The following is a 16,500-nucleotide window of genomic DNA, read 5'->3' as shown; positions in this document are numbered from 1 at the left end:
ATTGAAAACACAAACAAAAACAAAACTATGAAGCAGCAGTCCAGAAACTATTGCCTTTCCTCACTTTTATCCCCACAGCTCAGTTCACTACTCTCACCTGTGCATTAGTCCATTCCATTTCAGGGAAAGGTCCCAGCTGAAGGCCTCTACCTGTGGGATTCTCTTCCTCTTGGCCTTTCTGGAAGTACATAGAGACATCTACTCAGACACGTTCCAAACTCAGATTTTTCATTATGCTTGCATATGGTGCTTAGTTGTGTACTTTCTCTTCCCAGTTTGATTTTCAGGGGTGAGGAGAATCTGTTGCTATAACTGCTCTGGGAATTAATCTGGCATACCATCTATTCTTTTCAATCTCTAAATACTCTCTGAAGTGCCTAGAGGCTATTTAACATAAATGAAAAAGCATTATGTTCTATAATATTCAATGTGTTATTGATTAGAAATGCCTGTGGAATAGTTATTTTTCCTTCAAGGAAGAACAAGCAAGGAAGAAATATTTCATGAGAATTAACACTGCACTACTTTATTTCAGTATATTTTCAGTATGAAACATCTACCAATCACAAGTAATTATTAGCAAATCAAGCAAAAATGCTATAAAGGAATGAATAAATATTCTCTTTACAGTCCACCTCTTTCCAGCTAAAATTAGAAATAATCCTGCTTCTTTTACATTTTAAAACTGACTGTATACATTATCTTTATGAATTTGTGATGTTTATAGGAAACTATACATTCAGTTTTAACCAACAGTGGGGTTATTTATTTATTTATTTATTCATTTATCTATCTATCTATTTGCTGTGAGTTGGAATTGCAATGCAATGCAATGAATTCACACCCCTGACTAGGCATGAGCCAATGCCATTGCAGAAAACAACAATAGTAGAGATCCCTGTAAGTAACAGGGAGAGCTGTGTGGCAAGGATCACAGTGTAAATAATAAAACTACTTTGTCTTTAGGTCGTTAGTTCAGCATCTATTAGCTTTTTTTTTTTTTTTATAGAACATTTAACTCCTAGAGTACTCAAATGCATTTTTATGAAGTTCTTATTCTTTACATGTATGTGAAAAGCTTACATCCATCTTGTAGTGTATTACTTTAAGGATTTATATATATATATTATTAAAAATTATAACTTATTAAATGTAAAAGGACAAAAAGCACCTTTTTTTTTTTTTTTTTTCCCCACTATCTCCTGTAATATCAAGACATTTCACTTACAAGCACTAGGTAAACAAGACATTCAAGGAAGTCTTAGGACACTGTCAGTATAAAGAATGGCTACTAATTAAAAAAAAAAAAAAAAAAAAAAAGGTGTACAACATTTTATTATTACATATAGTCTAAGGAAAAGAGACTTCTGGCTCTGATTTGAAGCATTACTGCTGTCATAACACAGTACTGTTAAGAGCTGACGTTCATAGTGATGCTGTGAAACTTGACGCACTTGGATGTGGGCTAAGAACAGAGTCCTTTCAGACATGGGAAGCTGCTGCTAATAGTTCAGAGCTCAAAGGTACTGGATCATCTTTGGAGGATGCATTCGCACCTTGCTTTGGTCAGCATGGATTTAAATCTGAATATTCAATCAAACTCATTTGGACAGGATATTTTGACATAACTTTTCTTAGAGTAACTTTTCTTATCACATAATGTAATGCATAGTCTCTTAAATGTAGAAGTGCTCATGGGGTGCTGAGAACTGCTCTGGAGAAAGAAATATCAGATATAAAAATAGAAAGAAAGGAACGTTTATATGGAGATCATTCTGTAAAAAGGAGTCAAGAATGAAGTTCTGTTGCAAAACAGTTTTCCTTCAAAACATTCCTGTGTATAAGGGCGTGAATTATAACTATTGAGTGTAATTACTGCCTATGAGAAAACAGTAGAACTGTATCATTTGGAGGACACTGTGTTCTAAGATAGGTACTGAACAAAAATGAAGGAAACCTGCACAAGAAGAAAGACAATAATGAGATATTTAGAATTCACACCATAGCAAAGACTGAAGACAGGATATTACATGGAGATAGTGATCAGTTGCCTCAAGATGGTATCTTGAGGCCAGAACCTCAAGATATCATCCTAAACTGGCTGCTGTGAAAAAAGCCCGTAACTGCTATGATGCTGAAATAGTGAAACGAAGCCTTTTCAGCCCCTGATACTATGATTCCATAGCTCTCATCAGTCAGAACTTTGGGTTTCCTGGTAATTTCAGCAATTTTATTTGGGAACCAGAGGAATAATAGCCAGCCAATGGGAAAAGGCATATATGTGTGCGTGTTTTCAAATCTGTATTGTACAAATTGTGTGGAGAAGAATTATGGTGTAGAAATGTAATCCTCTTTGTAAAATGCACTCATGAATAAAAGGAAGTAAAGGAGTATTTATAAACAGCAACATTTATAGGCTTTGTAGCGTATATTACAAATCTGGCAACCCTGAAGGTGAGTGTGAGTTTCACAAATAACATTTTTCTGCTGCCATTAGATGCATGAAGTTATCACTTTGTCTCCAGCTGCTGCTGCATAAGGATTACTTCAGAGGGCTGGAGCACCTCTTCTCTGAAGAAAGGCTGTGGGAGCTGAGCTTGTTGAGCTTGGAGAGGAGAAAGCTGTGGGGTGAACTCAATGTAGCCTTCCAGTTCTTTAAGCTTCTATGCAGGAGTGCCACTGACTTTTTACACAGCCTGATAGTGAAAGGACAATAGGAAATCGCTTCAAAAAGAAAGAGGGGAGATTTAGATCAGATGTTAGGAAAAAAAGTCTTTACTCAGAGTGTAGTGAGGCACTGGCATGGGCTGCCCAGAGAAGCTGTGGGTGCCCCATCCCGTTAGGTACTCAAGGCCAGGTTGGATGGGCCCTGGGCTGCCTGGGAAGCTGGTAGGGGGCAACCAGCTCACAGCAGAGCATTGGAACTGGATGGGCTTTAAGGTCTCTTCAAACCCAAACCATTCTGTGATTTTATGATTCTATGATTCATAAGGCCCTGGGCTTCTCTCTGACATTTTTAAAAGTTCTGTGAATACCTCAGATCTTGGAGGATATCTGAAGCAGTAGGAGATGCCTGGCTTAGAGAACTGAATCTCAACCCCAAGAAGATCCTCTATCTGATAATAGACAATGGAAATATACTAATTATTGTATATATTAAATATAAATGGATAAATCACCTTAAAGTCAAAGTTTTAAACAAGACCTAAGGAGAAATTGGATTCAATGTCCAAGTATTCGATTTTTAGAAGAGCTTATATATATTCATATTTAGCAGGCTGCCTGGAAAATTTCATTAATTTGTGGATTAAGGAAGAATTCATTTCTTGTCATGGAAAAGGAATGGCACATACACAGTAGTGGGAGGTCCCTTGGTCCTACAACGGTACCTTCATACAACATCAGAGAGTATGAACAAGTCATCTACTCAAGGAAAACTGAAAAAAAAAAAACCCTACATTTTTCTCTCTGACAATAATAATAATAATAATAATAAGAAGAAGAAGAAGAAGAAGAAGAAGAAAGTGAAGATCATATAAAAATCTGATGGAACTACAAAGTTCCTGCTAATCTTATGTAGAGGGCACGGAAGTATTGCTATGCCAAAAAGAAGTATTGAAACATGAATGCAGGGAGAAGAAGTGCGTAAAGAAAATTGTGTTACTGTGTCTCAATAAAGCAATGAAAAACCGTTGCACTTACAGGAACTTCAATATACCGATTGAACCAACACTGTTTAGTTTAAATGTTCCTTATGCCAACAGTGTAACTGTTAGATGAATTCTACAGAATTTATGCAGGTGCAATTACAAGTCACACAAAACCAGCATTAGCATGGGGTAATAGACTTCTGTGGCAAATAACTGTGTTTAAACCACAAATTTCAACCATGTCAGATAATGAAGGGAAGAGAAACTTCAAGTAAAAGTTTAAAAATATACAGGAGTCTACAACTTCCTTTTAAAATTCGAGTCTTTCTTCTACAAGTCTACTGACTTGTAGAAAAATAATAAAAGCTTGATAGCACATTGGTGATGAGTCCAAAAATACTTTTAAAGCAGGCAGGCTTGTGAATGAAATGGAAATTCAAGACCAGCAGATGGGTTTAACTGCTGTTATATGTGGAGTGGTTTCCAAGAACATTATGTATGTAATAATAAATAGCCAGAGACATAAAGTTTTCCCAGTAGTTTAAATCCTAAGAATATGAGCTAAGAGAGGGCTTTAAGCTTTGGCTCACTGCAACATCCTTACATTTTACCCTTGTCTACAGCAGCAGAAAATGCTTGTTATTGACAACGGGTGTCAGCAATGGGTGCAATTAAAACAGTGCTGAGAACAGTTTTACAAGCAGGCAGGTTTAACATGGCCTTTCTGAAACAAGAATAGATCTTGGCTGTGCTTGCAGGTTAATCACATTCAGCACCAGCATAGTCATTGTCAGCAATGGATAATTACACTAGTGTACACAATGCCTCAATTTGTGCATATGTTTTACATAATAGCTGTTACGAATTGCCTTCGTTTCTCATTCTTGATCTGGATGTGGGAATGCGGATGGGGTGCCACATGTAGGATTCCTGCAGTTTGGATCTAACTGTCTCCGTGCCTTATGCCCTGTTGGTTGGAAGAAAAAGTGAAGTTCCAAAGCCCCATGAGAACAGGCAGCCGCTTTTCTGTCTGTGCTTAAAACACTTCTGGAGTTATCTCCTAAGCCACTAGAAAATGGTTTTGTAAAGTGGCTGCTATGACTAAGTTAAAGCTGCATTTTTTACCACGTATCATTATATTTGACTGACACAAATATTTGTGACATGCAATAAATTTGGAACATATAAAGCTATACGGCTTTGCATAGAAGCACTGAGAAGGAAGGCTGCAAAAGAATGAGTGGAGTTGAGAGAAAGAAGAAATCTACACTGGGATGGAAGCCCAGAAAAAATTATGTTTTTTATCTTCAGTGAAGCCAATTGCTTCACAAACACTTTGTGAGAAACCATGGAGAGGAGTGGTGCTGGGTCCAAGGAATACTGAAGCTCAGTGCAGACCTGTGCTTTAATGCTTACATCTACATGCAGAGATGTACCAGGGATTCTAGTAGTATCAGCATATGCTGAGTGCTATCCTAGGTGAGCTGGAGGTAATGGGAATAGAAGTGGAAGAAGAAAAAGATGAAGAACCAAGTGAATGATCTGTATCAGACAAGACCTGAGATGTCACATCTTCATGTGGGGAACAGAGTATACATTTGTTCTGTTACCATCCTATTACTTTTCAAGACTACTCTAGAAAATCATGTCTGTAAGCTGTCATGCTGTAAGCATCTCTTTTTCCATTTAATTTTCTCTATAGAAACAAATTTTGAAATAAGGATTGCAAAAACACCGCTCTTCAGTCCTATCATTGAGCCCCCATTCATGAAATGGATGAAGTTAATGCACATGACAGTTGCCTGTGTGATATTCAGTGACCAGTCGGTGTTCAGTGATCTTCCAAGAGACCTTGCTCGTGATTGCAAGGCAAAAAGAACTTACTCTTACCTGGGAAACAGCCGTTTAAGCATTTCACTCCCAATTTCACTCCCACCCCAAAAATTAAATGGCACAGCTATATGAACGCGTGAAGTTTTGGTCAGTGTAATAAGTATTCTTACAAGTAGAGCATAATTACTTTGGAGATCTCTAGAGCAGTTGCTTCAGTCCAAAAGTTCTCACCTCAAATATCCTTAATGCTGCTGTCAAACTGCTTGTTTTTGTTGCTCCCTGATTATATTACTTTTGGTGTTGGTTAGCTTAACTTGCTAGCTGTATAATATTTCATCTATTCTTTGTAACAGCTGTAATACTGAAAAAAGGAAGCAGAGCAACATGCTTAAACAGGACCCTCGCTGCCCTCAGTGCTAACCATTACTGGAAGTCTGTCTCTGTTTTGGATCAGTACAGATGATCTCTTCCAGTCCAAAAAGCTACTCTAGAAGGGACCAGACTTAAGTGGTGTGGACATGAGCAAACTGACTGAAAGTCAGAGCAAACTGACTTTCTGCACAGCAGTGTAGACCCAGTCACTCTCCACTATCTGAGGTACACAATACACAAATCTGAGGTAAGCGTACCCAAGACTTCTACCTGTGTCATTCACTTTGCTATATCTTTTTTTCCCACCATTTATCAATCTACTATGACTTTAAGAGTAGTTTCCAGAAATGCAAGTTTGATTTTTTCAGATTCCTGTTAAAGTTATCAGTGATGACAACCTCACTTCAGTGGAGAGATTTCAAAGTTCTGAATATATATCGCAGTCTGATCAATTTCTCAGTAGAGTTTTTGGTCGTCGTTTTGTTTGTTTGTTTTTTAAATTCTTTTCATCAACTATTTAGATGTAATGTTTAGTGAACACTACTTAAGCGCAGGCTTGGTAAACTGTAGCCATTTCTCAGCTTATTAGTCATCCAGTTGTACTACATACATCAAAAATGGAATTGGTATGTATGAGGTCCTCTTTCACAGGAACATTTCCTAATAAAGTAAGGCTAATAGTCAAGCACAAATATATAGGTTTGTGGAGAGACTGAAGGAACTGGGGCTGTTTAGTCTGGGGAAAAGGAGGCTGAGGGAAGACCTTATTGCTCTCTCCCAATATCCGAAAGGTACTTACAGTGAGAGGTTGGTCTCTTCTCACTGGTGACAGGTGACAGAACGAGGGGAAATGGCCTCAAGTTGTGCCAGGGTAAGTTTAGGTTGGATACCAGGAAACACTTTTTTACAGAAAGGGTTGTTAAGCCCTGGAATAGGCTCCCCAGGGAGGTGGTTGAGTCACCATCCCTGAATGTGTTTAAAAACCGTTTGGATTTGGTGCTCAGAAACATGATTTAGTGGAGGGCTGTTAGTTAGGGTAGTATGGTTAAGTTGTGGTTGGACTTGATGATCCTTAAGGTCTTTTCCAACCTGAGTGATTCTATGATTCTATGATTCAACAAGACCAAGTTCAGGTCTTGAGCTTTGGCCACAACAACACCAGGCAATGCTACAGGCTTGGGGCAGGGTGGCTGGAAGACTGTGTGGGAGAACAAGACCTGGAAGTGTTGGCCAATGTTCAGCTAAACGTGGGCCAGTGGTACACCAAGGTGGCCAAGAAGGCTGATGGCATCCTGGCTTGTATCAGAAATAGCGTTGCCAGCAGGAGCAGAAAAATGATCATCCCTCTGTACTAAGCTCTGGTGAGGCTGTCACTTGAGTGCTGTGTTCAGTTTTGGGTCCCTCACTACAAGAAAGACATTGAGGCCCTGGAGTGTGTCCAGAGCAGGGCAGCAAAGCTGTGAGGGGCCTGGAGCACAAGTTTTATGGGGAACAGCTGAGGGAACTGGAATTGTTTAATCTGGAGAGGAGGAGGCTTAGGGGAGACGTTATCACTCTCTACAGCTCCCTGAAACAAGGCTGTAGTGAGGACAGGTGGGGGTCAGCCTCTTCTCTTGCTAACTAGCAATAGGATGAAAGGCAATGGCCTCATCAGGGGAGATTCAGTTCGGATATAACGAAAAAAATCTTCTCTGAAAGAGTGCTAAGGCACTGGAATGGGCTGTTTATGGTTTAAACAGAGGTGGTTTAGACAACATTCATGGAGGTGTTCTAGAAATATTTAGTTGTTTTAGTAAGGAGCATGGTTTAGTGTGGAGAAATATTGGTGGCAGGTAAATGGTTGGACTGGATGATCTTGGAGGTCTTTTCCAGCCTTGGTGATTTGGTGATTCTGTGATTAGTCAAATCCTTACATTTTTTCTTAATAGGACTCTTAGTGACATTCCCAGAGGTTTTGTTTACCCTCTCACTGACATGACCTTTCTTGGGATAAGAATCTCTTTTCCACTACTTTTTGATACAGGAAGATTTGATGTGCTTTTGGAAGAGCTGTAGTTGAATGACTGTGAGAAACCAAATACTGGGTACAATACAAAATACACCATCATGTGTCCACCGCACATGTGAAAGATCAGCAGAGTAGGCCGCACAGCAGACTACACATGCATCTCTTTGAACATGTTTGGACATGGTCTGTCATCTCAGACAATCCTCCAGCAATGCTAAGTGGCTCTTCACTCACAGTTTCTTCAGTCTTTTATATTTCTGATTAAAACTACAGTTGATACAGAAGGCTTATGAAATGTAAACCATTCCTCAATATTGTTTTTTTTTATTTTATTGATTTTATTGAAAAATTACTTCAGTTTTATAGTCTCTTTGCCTGAGGCAATGAAAACTATCAAACGTATCAAGTATTTCAAAACCAGGTATTGTAAGAAAAGCTGCCCTTTGTTGGCATTCACTACCTGCAAAACTAGAGGTGTTGTTTTCAGTGTCTTTCACCTTCCTGGAGAATTTCATTCCTAGTAAAGCCGGCTTTGAAGTGTTTCATACTTCTCTTTTGTGTATTTTCTCTGTTCCTTTTAAATCTTTCTATAAACCATACTCAGCAATCCCTTAGATCAACAGCACTTGTGAGAGGTCATCTTTAGATTACAACTTGCTTAAGGTAGCTGGAAATAATGAAAGAAATCTGATGTTACCTCCCATGACCCAGTGGCTGTCTTACTCATGTGAACACAGAGACATGCACTGGATATCTCAGAGAGGACTAATTGCAATGAGGTCTGTCATAAGAACCATTTCAAATACATCTTATCTTTTTAATACTAAATTTTGAAGCATTCTTTAGAAGAAAATAAAGCAAATGTTACTATAGGCAAAAGAAATATAATTACAATGAAAGACATTTGGGGACTATAACTGCTGTATTTTTGGGTGCCTTCAAGGGCATAGATATCCATTTTAGCTTTTGTGCTATATCTAAATAAATAAGATACACAAATTCAGAAATGCATTGGCAGGAAATCTTTGTGTTGTTTAAATTTAGCAGTACGCTGAGCATTAAACTTTGACCTCATGACTCATAGGAAAAAATATATCAATTTAAATAGAAATAATTGCTCTATCTCAGTAGCTCCAGCTTTCCTAAATTTAAGAGAGCCACTGTTTAAAGGCTGTCCTAAATCTAATTGTTCTAACATTTAATGTCTCAAATGACAACAGAATAGAATTTTTATGAAGTTTCCTTCCCAATATTTCTCAATTCTCTTTAGATGAATTCTTGGTGAGTTAATGCTTATATCTCCTTTGCATGCACAGAGGTCTTAAATACAGTGGATTCTTATTTCCTCTGTCTTTAGGTTTATAGCTTTCAGATTTTGAAAGTCTGCAAATCTTTTTATTACTTTCTGAGTCTGCTGAGAATATATTTATTCAAACATTATGCTTATATTATGTTTTTGCATTGATTGTATACAACAGCTCAGCAAGAATATGTTCATATTCAAAGGATTCAGAGATGTGTATTTATTTGTGTAAGAAAAATAAGACACCCTCAGTTTGTCCTCTGAAGTATTAATCCTCTTTCTGAACCAGTTCCCTTAAGAATTATGTCACTGAAAATAGTTACAGGGCAACCATGGCAAAAGAAAAGAAAAAAAGAAAAAAGAGAAAAAAAAAAAAAAGCTATATTTCGAAGGAGTACTTTACATAATACTTGTAAAGATTACTACAGTGAATGTGTCATTCACTGAATCTCATGACAGCAATAAAGACGAACAGTATTCTTTAATGCCTTTACCATCTAGGCACATTTCACAAGAGCATAGTATATGCTTTTTTTACATCACTTTCCCTCATTCACTCTGCCTGAACAAAATAGCTTGAATGCTATATAGCTGCTGGTCTCTCCCTGCATCAGCTGTAAACACCTCCTTCTTCCTAGTCATAAAATCATAGAATTATTGGACATGGAATGCCTTAGGTTGTAAGGAATCTTCAAGATACTTGAGCTCCAACTCCCCTGCTGGGGCTAGGAGCTGAACACCAGTCATCAGTCCATTTGGCTTGCTCAGAACTGCATTTCTGAGAGACATTTTCTCATGACTGATGTGTACCTTTTGGAGAAACTTAATTATGGGAGATTTGGGAGATGCAGATGAAGAAATTAAGGGATAGAACATTGCATAAGACTGTGTGCTGGAAATGCCATTCATTAAGGTGATATGAGAGGACTAGAGACAATTCAGCTGTGTCATCAGACTACTGTGTCCTTCATAATCCCTGGCAGATAGGCAAATGATGCCCAACTCTTCTAAAAAAACAATCATGGTTGAAATCAACTTTACAATATTAAGCGTGCCTTGGCTGGCTCAAAGTGTGGTGTGCATATAAGAAAGTGTTTGATACTAGTGAGCTCATCTGAAAAAACAAACAAACAAAAAAAAAGGATGTCAATTTCAACTACTAACTCATGGCATACATGACTGCAGGGTGTCTGTCATGGAGAGTAGCTAAATTTGAAAAGTGATAGATTTATGACAAGATATGGATTGTTCAGACATACTGTCTTAGCATGAGTACTTATCAGACTGGACAGAAATTCAGCATCACCTCTACACTGCAACACTTGGCTACGGAAATATGAGAAATAAACCATTTTTAAATATGAGATTTCTGGTCTGATTAACAGGTTGCTGATTGGCAAGTCCTAAATCACTCTGATCACAACCATGGTAGTGAATGATCCTTTTATACAAACACAAATACACATCCACTGCACATGGGAGATAGAGCTAAGGTTGCCATGGGAACATTACCTCCAGATTTTGGGGTTTTAAAAATACACTTAAAATTATAATAATTATTATTAATTAAAATAGCACATATCTAGCTTTCAATTCCTCATTTTTACTTTGTAATTTATTGTGTTCTCATTTTCTTTAGGTGTTTTGGAAGCGGTTTATTTGATAGGTGAATATTAGAGCCCAATGCAATAACTTTATTCAGTAGTTTCAAAACTTGTTCTAATGGGATATTTCACGCACAATTAATTATACAGGAATAGCTACATATGGTATTGAAACAGCTGTGTCAATTTTACACCAGGTGTTTCAGCTGCTGATAAGGTAACCTCTGAAGCACCACTGAACTCAGCACAAGCTATGCGACTGCAACCTAGATTATGCCAGTTTCTGACATGGGGTGATGCTGAGGGTTAGGAAGAAGCAGAACCCTGATGCTTCCCCTTCACAAGCAGCCATTGTCACACACACTAACTAATCTACACAAGATGCATTAGCAATACCTAGCCTTGCTTGTCACTATTGTCCTCCACTCCTTTTTTCTTGTTTTTTGTTTTTTTTTTTTTTTTTTTCCCATGCCCTTTCAGGCCAAGTGCCAGTTTTCTTTGTATGTTAAGAAACCTCAAGATACTTCTGAGTGTAGCAGTACATTCAGGCTCCTCAACCTAAACTTAGGCTCTGGGTTTTTAGAGGTGCTGACCTACAAACCTCATTGATGGGAATGATTAAAAGTGTGCAGCAAATAGCCTTCCTCAAAAGTCCTCCCTGCAGACCAGGGCTCTTGGGCATTACAGAATTTTCACGAAGATACCAGAAAATCATAGTGGTCGTTGGAGTCACCTGCCTTTTCACTAAAGTGAAAAGTATGGAGAAGAGGAGGCCAAGGGGAAACCCCATCACTCTCTACAGCTACCTGAAAGGAAGTTGCAAGAAAGAGGTGTCAGTCTCTTTTCTCAGGTGACAAGAGATTGGAAGCAAGGAAAGGGAGGAAATAGTCTTAACTTGTGCCAAGGTGAGGTTTAGATTGGACATTAGGAAGAATTTCTTCATATAGAGTGATCAAGCACTGGAATCAGCTGCCCAGGGCAATTGTAGAAATCCAAGCTCTGGATGAATTTATGAGACACGTAGACGTAGCTCTAAGGGACTTGGTTTAGTGATGAGGCTCAGTAGGTCAGTTTGATGGTTGGAGTTGGTGATCTTGAAATTTTCTCCGAACTTGATGATTCTATAGTTCAATGACTTTAAAGGGAAATTCAGTTTTCTGTACTATCAATCACCAGAAAAAGGCATAGTGGATAAAAGAAAGAACAGCAAACCAAATGAAAAACAAACTATCCAGCCTTTTCTCCACTTTTGAGCATGTTGCTTCCTCTAGAGACTTGGATCTTGCCATAGATTGCACTCAAAGAAGAGATACTGGCACATTATTGATCTAATTGCAGCTAAAGCGCAGCTACTGACCCCAACAACATTAGCTTTATGCTCTACAGTTGTGAAATGTACAAGTACTGCTGTCAATACTGCAGACATAGAAAATGTGTTTTCTGAAGAGCCAGCTGGTGTACTCAAGAGGATAAGAACTGAGATAAAAAAAACATGTATTTGGTACTGTAGTGAACAGAGACCCTGCAATATAAGTCTGCACTGAGGAAGGAGCTTAGTTAAAATATTCACTAGTCTCCTCCCTAAAGGAATAGTACTTAATACATGTTAAAATATAATTGTATAATTGGAACTCAAGTGTTTGGGTTATGTAAAAAGTGCTGTAGGCGTATCAGCTTAGACAGAGGTAATTGGATCTTGTATATTAGTGTTTTACCCTTAAAGGGATAATCAGCATTTTTTTTTCTTAGTAGTGAGGATGCTGAAGCCTAGAAGCTTGGGGGAAAAAAAAGGTGTTGTCAGAAATTCAACGTTTAGACCTATGTTTCTTTTGTTCCTACCTCTATCACTTGCTCGACTGTAAGAATATTTTTGCAGTAGATTGCCTGCTTAATGCAACCCCAGCTGGGTGCCCACACAATGGCAGCAGTGCTACTGCTTTTGGAGAAATCAGCATAAAACTGAATTGTCAGCATGCATCAATCATGGTACTGAAAATAGGACTAGATAGTAGCATTAAATAATACAATACTTTACATGTATTTATAGTAACAGGTCATACACATAAACCACAAAAGAATTCTTAGGGAGGGCTAGGAGAAGAATTCAGAGCTTTAATCCCTCCTTGAGGCAAGGGTTAATCTTTTATACAAAAAAGAGTAAACAGCCACACACGACTGCTCAGCTCATCTGTTTGAAGGATACAATACAAACAAATATGATTTTACTCACAATAAGTCAAATGATGATCAATGGCTCTACAGCTTTTGAGTATCCAATTGAAGCCCTCAGAAAATCAAGTGGATGTGCAAGAGGATAGGTTACTACTTCATCACAGGCTGAGGACAGGAAACTGTCACTGACTACTTGGTTTTCAAATATGCTGCAAATCTTTCTAGAGAGGGGGACTCATTTAGTTTGAAAAGGATACAGTGCATCTCTAGGAAGTGAAACAGCAGAGCACAGGTGAAAGCTGTTGTCAACTTTATTCTGTTTCATTTTTACTGAGATAAAAGTAAAGATGTGTAGCTTCTCAAGATAAGGGAGGGGGTGGGTGAGGTGTTGGTTGGGGGACAGGTAAATCCCACATACAACAGCAACATCCAGCATTTTCTAATTTCATCAGTATTGTCCAATACATTCTTGTTTTTCCAAATACAAGAAAAAATACCTGATAGAATAAATTCCAGGAGAAAAACAAAACAAGCACACACAGACATGCACACAAAACAAACAAACAGAGGAACAAACAAACAAAAAGACAGGTGTTAGTCTTCTCATTGAGAAACTGGCACCAAGCTTTGAGATTCCCAAATCCAACCAAACTCTCTATTCTCAGGTTAAATCAACAGAAAGTTAATCCAAACTATAGGCATCACCCTAATTTCTTATTTCTCCCTGTATGCAATGCCCACTGAAGATCTCCCTGACTTCTCTGACTGGAAGATTTGTGAGAAGTTTGACAACATTACAGATCTCTTGTTTTTGAATAAGTCAAAATCTCTCTTGATAAGTGATGGGGGGAAGCTACTTTTTTACTTCATTCTAAGTCTCAACAGATCAAGTCTTGTGGATTGAAAAATCTGAGCAGTTTAAGAGAGCTCCTTCTTCAATGCCATCTGAGCAGACATAAGAGGAGAGAGGAAGCGAAAAACAATTAAAGAAGGCAACCCGCACTAGAAGACCAGTTGCTTCCAACTACAAAGATGCCAAGGTCTCAGGGTTCTCTGCTCATGTGTGTAACATTTATTGTATATTTATATCAAACTAGGAACAAATAAAGAGCTTCGCCCTTCTTTTAGGATCTCATCTGCTAACCTGTAAGGATGGCATATGCTTACAAGGTCTTACTCTTTCAGGAATAGTGTCATAACTTTAGACGTCATTATATTGGCATGTGTCATATACAAAATTGTTATGCGTATACACTGTAGGCTGAAGAACATCATTATGAGGTGGAGAAGTTCATTTTCAAAGCTTTATGTAGAGAAAATGTAATTTGCAGAGTGACAAGGCTAGAAACTGCTCAGCTCTTTCTAGTTTTCAGCTCCTTCTCTTATGTCATGCTACAGCTACATTATTCCCTTATACCTTCCAGTACACACTTTCTTCTTAACATGGGAAAAAATAATAATAAAAAAAAAACAATCAAAGCAACACAAAAACAATTCTATATACATCATGCCAAGAAAATTAATTTTGGCTTGTAGTTAATGAACAAAGATTATCAATAGTTTTATTTACTTACAGAAAATAACAATACAATAACTAAAGAACAGCAAAAAAAATGCAGTGTTTACTCTAACTTATCACTTTTACATGCTTTGTCTTGTACTCAAAAAAGCAATCTAATACATGACTACTTTCGTCCCCCTTGGTAAATTTTGTGCCAACATTTGTTGGCCCTAAATCCAAATCAAATTCATGAGAAACTAATGGATCAAATTTACAGTTCTACATATTTTATATTCATTTGATGAATTCTGCAGATTTTGTCTTGTGTATCTAAGCATAACAGGAAAAGTAAGGGAGTAAAATATTCCGGACTCATGCACTCTTTTAAATGGAAACAATATTTTCAAATAACCATTTTGGTGAGAAAAGTCACAGTTCTTTAACTACCAGCTTTTACTAAGGTCTAAGGAAAATTTGTACACAAGCACTTCAATAAAAAGCCCTGACCCTAAATCCTGAAGCTACAATACACCAAAGAATAGGCATCACAATAAATGTCTTGATATTTACATCAGCTGTTTATGCAGTTTAACCAAATTTATGACACATAGAGGCATATCACTACAATATATTTTTCACCATTTTTCGCCAGAAAAATAACAAGGTTGCGAAGATAGTGAAGGTTCTAGAGGGGAAGATATATGAGGAACAACTGAAGTCCTTTGGCTGGTTCAGCCCAGAGAAGAGGAGATTGAGTGGCAGCCTATGACTTCCTCAAAAGGCAGAGTAGAGGGACAAGCACTGATATTCATTCTTTGATGATGAGCTATAGAACCCAAGGGGATGCAATAAAGCTGCGATGGGAGATTCAGGTTGGATTCCACAGCAGAGTGTGGTGTGCATGGGACAGGTTACTCAGGGCACTGGGCATGGCCCCAAGCTGACAGAGTTCAAGGGTTTTTGGACGACACTCTCACTGATTTTTGAGTGGTCCTGTGTGAAGCAAGGAGTTGGACTTGATGATCTTTAGGGGTTCCTTCCAACTCAGGAAATTCTATGTTTCTATGAAATCAGTTAGTAGATTCTAAGTGAAAACTGCCCCTTTTTCCTTTCTTAGGTTATTGTAATTTTACTAGTTCTTGATTCAAGGATATAAAAGCTTAAGAAAGAGATGTTTCAAGTACACTGGTGGGATGTTACTTATTAGAGATTTTGACAACAAATTGTGTTGTTATTTATTGTACCATTCAAAATTCTGTTTTTCTTCTCACTCTTGCATAAAAAAAAAAACCTCAGTGACTTGTTAACTTGCATGTTCTATATAAGGCAAAATAGACTTCTGCTATCACAAACTTTTCTGACACTTTCAAATGCAGCTTTACAGCCTTAAACAGACATTCCTCTGCTCCCACCCACCATCTCATCCAGGGCCTACAGTCACCAAATTTTGAGAATTTAAGAGTGGGAGTATTGCTAATGTAGCAGGTAAGTGTAGAACTTAATGCCCTGTTCATATGGATGCATGTACACATGAGAGGGTATGCACACTTTTTTTCTATTCCTGTCCACCATTTACTCCAGAAATTCTCTGTAAACTTTATTTTCCTCCCCAACCACATCCACTGACCTGGAATCTAACTGTGAATTCTAAGATCCGGTAGCAGAAAAAAAAAAGCAAATATATGTATTTGAAAAGAAAACCAACCAACCAACCAAACAACAACAACAACAAAAAAAAGAAATAAGATGCAGAGCTGAACAAGGGAAGCACTGGAGGAAACATAGTACTTCAAGGACAAATCCAAAGATGCTTAATTTCCTTCAAAAGTAACAGGTATGTAAGTACTTTCAGTGATAATGTTAAAGTCTTACAAGCTCTGCCAGAGCTTTTCTTTCTGTTTCACTAACCCAAAAAAGGTAAAAAACTAACCCCAGGAACAGCAGCCCCTACAATCCTTGCTCCTTTCTATTTTATCAAAAGGTTTTACATTGATTCTCAGTAAATCTTCTGTGGAATCAATAGAGGAACAGAAAGTAACACTCTGAACACTTACCCT

The 16,500-nt window shown here is 37.9% G+C and overlaps 1 protein-coding gene across 1 annotated transcript in view; it reads right to left on the bottom strand.

The window, feature by feature from the left end:
* DLG2 (discs large MAGUK scaffold protein 2) overlaps positions 1-16,500 on the bottom strand; it is a 730,880-nt gene that overhangs the window by 597,902 nt on the left and 116,478 nt on the right. The window contains exon 2 of the mRNA XM_042839962.1: positions 98-178. Within this exon, the coding sequence (XP_042695896.1) occupies positions 98-178 (81 nt within the window). The remainder of the gene's footprint in view (positions 1-97; positions 179-16,500) is intronic.

This window comes from Centrocercus urophasianus, unplaced genomic scaffold, assembly GCF_019232065.1.
Source record: "Centrocercus urophasianus isolate 14NV4802_14NV808 unplaced genomic scaffold, USGS_Curo_1.0 seq_1, whole genome shotgun sequence".
Taxonomy (NCBI): domain Eukaryota; kingdom Metazoa; phylum Chordata; class Aves; order Galliformes; family Phasianidae; genus Centrocercus; species Centrocercus urophasianus.
Note: the sequence above shows the minus strand (reverse complement) of the source record. Positions and strands in the feature narration are given on the sequence as shown.